Source organism: Capsicum annuum, chromosome 8 (assembly GCF_002878395.1).
Source record: "Capsicum annuum cultivar UCD-10X-F1 chromosome 8, UCD10Xv1.1, whole genome shotgun sequence".
Taxonomy (NCBI): domain Eukaryota; kingdom Viridiplantae; phylum Streptophyta; class Magnoliopsida; order Solanales; family Solanaceae; genus Capsicum; species Capsicum annuum.
In genome coordinates this window covers 171,014,059-171,019,898 of record NC_061118.1, presented here as the reverse complement: position 1 = coordinate 171,019,898, position 5,840 = coordinate 171,014,059, and the positions used below count along the sequence as shown (strand labels likewise).

The 5,840-nt window shown below is 35.9% G+C and overlaps 1 protein-coding gene across 1 annotated transcript; it reads left to right on the top strand.

Annotated features, from left to right (window-relative positions):
* Positions 1-5,118: 5,118 nt before the first annotated feature.
* On the top strand, positions 5,119-5,701 carry LOC107840513 (auxin-induced protein 15A-like). The gene has a single exon (XM_016684396.2). The coding sequence runs from the start codon at positions 5,220-5,222 to the stop codon at positions 5,469-5,471; it is 252 nt and encodes an 83-aa protein (XP_016539882.1). The 5' UTR covers positions 5,119-5,219; the 3' UTR covers positions 5,472-5,701.
* The last annotated feature ends 139 nt before the right edge of the window (positions 5,702-5,840 follow it).

Below are 5,840 nucleotides of genomic sequence, written 5' to 3'. Positions count from 1 at the left end.
CGCATTTCAAGTACAACGATCATTGAGAAGCTACCACCTATGTGGAAAGACTTCAAAAATTACTTGAAGCACAAATGCAAGGAGATGACTGTCGAAGATCTTATTGTCCAACTGCATATTGAAGAGGATAATAAGGCTGTCGAGAGAAGGTCAAAAGGGAATTCTACAATTAATGGAGCACATATTGTAGAAGAAGACCAAAATAATTCTAAGAAAAGGAAGAAAGTTGAACAAGGAAGCAATCAAATAAAGAAGAAATTCAAGAGAAAGTGCTTCAACTGTGGCAAAATTGACCATAATTCCATGGATTATCGTGCCCCTAAGAAAGGCAAGAAAAAGGACCAAGCTAATATGGTTGAGTCCAACAAAGAATGTGATGATCTGGGTGCTATGTTCTGAGAATGCAACTTGGTGGGGAATCCTCACGTATGGTGGATGAATTCTGTTTCCACCCGCCCTGTGTGTGCCAACAAAGAGTTATTTTCGTTATCGCTCCATCTCAAGTAGAAGAAATGATCTATATGGCTAATTCCGCTACGGCTAAGGTAGAAGGAACAGGAAAAGTGGGCTTAAAAATGACTTCAGGAAAGGTTTTGACACTTAACAATGTCTTGTACATTCCGAAGTTATGTAGGAACTTGATTTTTATTTCACTTCTAGACAAGAACGGATTCAAATGAGTAACCGTTTCTTGAAAAATTGTAATTAGCAAAGGAGAAGTGTATGTAGGAAAAGGCTATCTCACCGACCTTTAGAAGATAAATGTAATGAATGTTGAAATCAATAAAAGTTCAAATTCTTCTTACTTGCTTGAGTCTTATAATTTGTGGCATGAACGTTTAGGCCATGTTAATTACAAAACATTACGAAAACTGATTAACTTAGAGGTTTTGCCAAACTTTGAGTGCAATAAATCAAAGTATCAAACGTGTGTGAAATCAAAGTATGCAAAGCATCATTATAAGTCCGTTGAAAGGAATTTCAATCCTTTAGACTTAGTACACACTGACATTATTGATATGAAGTCAACACCATCACATGGTGAGAAAAAGTATTTCATAACTTTTATTGACGATTGCAATAGATATTGTTATGTCTACTTGCTAAATAGTAAGGATGAAGTAATAGATACGTTTAGGCAAAACAAAACTGAAGTAGAAAATTAGTTAGAGAAAAAGATAAAAATGATAAGAAGTGATAGGGGCGGAGAATATGAATCTCCTTTCACCGAAATATGTGTAGAAAATGAAATTGTCCATCAAACTAAGGCCCCGTATTCACCTCAATCTAACGAAATTGCGGAAAGGAAAAACCGAACTTTGAAGGAAACGATGAATGCCTTGCTTATAAGTTTTGGTTTATCGTAAAACTTGTGGGAGGAGGCTATCCTTACAGCCAATCGTATACTCAATAGAGTTCCCCATAGTAAGACACAATCAATTCCTTATGAAAAATAGAAAGAAAGAAAATCCAACTTGAAATATTTCAAAGTGTGGGGGTGTCTAGCAAAGGTCCCAGTTTCTATGCCTAAGAGAGTTAAGATAGGACCCAAGACTGTGGACTGCGTGTTCCTAGAATATGCTAAAAGCAGTGAAGCGTGTCGATTTTTGGTTCATAAATCCAAACATCCGGATATAAATGAAAATACGATAATTGAATCAGATAATGCTGAATTCTTTGAAAATATTTACCCGTATAAAACTAGACATGAATAGTCTAGTGGAGGGTCTAAACGACCTCGAGATGAACCAAGTGAGAATATACATAATGAAGAGGATCCAAGACGTAGTACACATCAAAGAACTTCTACTACATTTTGATCAGATTTTGTAATATTTCTCTTAGGAAATGAGCCTCAAACATTTAAAAAAGCGATGTCGTCGTCAAACTCATCCTTTTAAAAAGAGACAGTCAATAGTAAGATTGATTCAATCTTAACCAACCATACGTGGGAATTGGTTGATCTTCCTCCAGGAAATAACCTTTAGGTTCTAAATGGATCTTCAAAAGGAAAATGAAAGTGGATGGTACTATTGACAAATACAAGGCAAGACTTGTAGTAAAAGGCTTCAAACAAAAAGAAGGTCTTGATTACTTTGATACATACTCGCTAGTAACAAGGATAACATCGATTCGAATGTTAATTTCTTTGGCGGCGGTATATAATCTTGAAATTCATCAAATAGATGTGACAACCGCATTCCTAAATGGAGAATTGGAGCAAGAAATTTACATGGAACAGCCTGAAGGTTTTGTGGTTCCAGGAAAGGAGAATAAGGTTTGTAAACTTATTAAGCCGTTGTATGGACTAAAGCAAGCACCTAAACAATGGCATGCGAAGTTTAACCAAACTATGTTGGCAAACGAGTTCAAGATAAATGAATGTGATAAATGTATTTACATTAAAGACACTCTGAATCAACAAGTCATTGTTTGTTTATATGTGGATGATATGTTGATCATCAGTAGAGACATTTCTGACATAAATGCAATGAAACGAATGTTCGAGATCAAGTTTGGTATTAAAGACCTTGGAGTTGCGGATGTGATCTTAGGTATAAGAATTCATAGAACTCCAAAAGGGTTGGCATTGTCACAGTCTCATTATATCAAAAATGTACTTGACAAATTTAAGTATATGGAATTCGGTATTGCCAAGACTCCATTAGATGTGAGCTTTGCACTTCGAAAGAATAAAGGTGAAAGTGACTCATAATTGGAGTACGCAATATTATTGGGATGTTTAATGTATATAATGAATTGTACACGACCAGACATAGCATGCGTTATTAGTAAGTTGAGTCGGTACACAAGTAATCCCAACAAAACTCATTGGATGGCAATGAAAAGAGTTTTGGGGTATCTAAAATACACTCAAGACTATGCCTTGCATTATATTAAATATCCTGTGGTACTTGAAGGATATAGTGATGCAAATTGGATCACCGGATCAAACAAAGTAAAATCCACAAGTGGATATGTATTTACTATCGGTGGAGGAGCAGTCTCTTAGAAATCATCCAAACATACTTGTATTGCTCGCTCTACAATGAAATCTGAATTTATCGCATTGGATAAAGCCTGTGAAGAAATAGAATGACTCCGGAATTTCTTGAAAGATATTCCTTATTGGCCCAAACCAGTGGCACCAGTATGTAAACACTGTGATAGCCAAGCGGCAATAGGTAGGACAGGGAGCATGATGTACAACGATAAATCTCATCACATAAGACGGAGACATAATACCGTTAGAGAACTTCTCTCTAGTGAAATAATTACTGTTGACTATGTTAAGTCAAAGGATAATGTGTCGGATCCACTTACAAAAGGTCTATCTAGAGAAGGAGTAGAAAGGACATCCAAGGAAATGGGTTTAAGGCCTAGGACAAGTCAGTATGGCGGTAACTCTACCTAGCAGACTGGAGATCCCAAGAGTTAGGTTCAAGGAGATTAAACAAAGTTGTGTCTGACAGGTTTAACATTGTCAATTACTCAACCCATTCTCATGATGTAGACAATGTTTAGTAAACAAGGATAAAACTTAAAGTGAAAAGTCTTTTAATGATTATCTAAATTTGGCAGATTTGACCTAATAGTTTAATCTATAGGATTGAACGTTTAGAAATCACCTATGTGAGGGCAAAGTGGAAGCTGCTTCAAGGAGAATGTTAGTAAAGGCATATTCCCTAAGCTCTCATGAAACCGGGACGTGTTCATGGCTGAAAAGAACAAAACCGTGAGAACCACAAATGGTAAAAGGCTGGTTGTATGACATGTGTTGTCTAGGTGTACATTAAAGCTCGACGGTTTAAAGATATTAAATCTACCAATTGACCGAGTGCATCCGATGCATGTTCACTACGGAAAGTTCAAAGGGAAACCCACTTATCCGGATGCAATCAGTCTTTGCTTGATGATCACATACTTGTCCGTAAAGTTTTACAAAGAATAGTCATTCCCCCTATTCATGTGGGGAATTGTTGGGTTTAATTGGTGTGAATGGAAAATGGAGAGACACAACCTTTGAGCAAAAGACAAATTGTTTTGGAAAAGGTGTGACTGTTCAGATAGTTGTGTCTGTTCAGAAAAAGATACAATGTTTCGAATGAATAGACATGACTCTTCCAAAGGATACACCTTTTAAGTGAACCATTGCTACCTTTCAGAAGAGGCATTTGATGGCTATATAAACTTGCTTTCATCCACAGGTTTAGAAATGAATGAGAAATTTTTTGAAATAAAAACTCTTCTCGTCTTCAAAACATTCTTTGTGATCAATCAAATCGTTGAGTGAGTTCGACGAATCCAATTATTTGAGGTACCACTATAGTTGGATTGAAAGTCATTTTATCTTGGGAGGAAGATTTCAAAACCTCGGGTACAGTGAAGGGAATTATTCCTTAAGGACACTCCATGAAGTCGGGGGACATGGCTTTATATTTCTGTTTCATCTTAATTTCAGAAAAAATAAAACACACTTCTTAGAAAGATCACTTTGATCTTGTGTTGAGGGTGTTTTTGTACTTCATAGTATTCTTGTTTTAAACTTGAACTAGTGTTGAAGTTATTGTGCCTAAATACAGATTCTTGTACCCGAAATACACCATTGATAAATAACATCTACACCAGTGAAATCTTTTATATTATTGCCTTTTTTCTCTTGTAGTTTTTATATACGTGGACACAGAGTTTGCATCTGGGGTATGTTTTATTACTAAAAATCATCATATCCACCAGCAATATTTATGGATTTGATTCTGAGAGATCCTTTGTTCCCTACTGAACTTGAACATATATGAGCTGAAGCAATTAATCATGTCAACTAGTTGGAAGGCATTACCATGTGATTACAGACATATCAGTCTTTAACTGATCCCTAATCCAAATGGCTCTTCACTACAAATCAGGAGATTTTATGAATTCTCATCGCGTAGTAAAAACTCTATGATAAGGTAGGGCCTATTGTTCGTGAACTAATAGCATATAGTTTTGAATACTTGCAAGGCAAGAACATGTGACAGTGACATCGTCTTCTGCTGGTGCCCACAAATTTCTATTCAACAACATCAGTATGAGTTGCCATTGCCTATATAAACATATCAAAAGCGGTATCTACCACCACAGCTCTCAGCAAACTTCAAATTATTCAAATCTTTATCTACTTTTGAGTTTCTAAATAATTCTTTTCCTATTCACATCTATACTAAAACTAAAAGATCATGGCTATTCTTCGTATGATCAAGAAGTCTTCAGCAACTAGAGATGTTCCCAAGGGCCATTTTGCTGTGTATGTTGGGGAGATGGAGAAAAAGAGATTTGTAGTCCCCATATCATTCTTGAGTGAACCTTTATTTCAAGACTTGCTAAGTCAAGCTGAGGAAGAATTCGGCTTTGAACATCCAATGGGTGGTGTGACTATTCCATGCAGTGAGGATTTGTTCATTGATCTCACATCTCGACTGAGGAAGTGAGAAGGATACTAGTCCTCATATTTTATTTTTTTTACACAATTTTGTATAGTTGTAGTAAGCCAGGATCGCCACTGTGTACAGTTCCAGAGTTAGCAGAAGCACTAGGTAGACTAAGGACACATTTTTCTACTTCAAAAGAAATTGAAGTAATGAAACTTTTTACTTCTATGTTCCATTCTATTTCATACATTGATGTAATGAATCCATTGCAATAGAATTTTTTTGCTCTACTATCATGTTTTATTGTTCAGAACTAACTAGCATCTACTCTTCTCGTAATAAAATAATATCTACACTTTTCTTGAATATGGACTCAAAAATTGTAGCAACAGTACGGTTTTGACCAACTCATAATTTCATGGGGATTTG

Excerpts from the sequence above, each read along its gene's own strand:
- LOC107840513 (XM_016684396.2), top strand. The coding sequence starts at position 5,220 with ATGGCTATTCTTCGTATGATCAAGAAGTCTTCAGCAACTAGAGATGTT.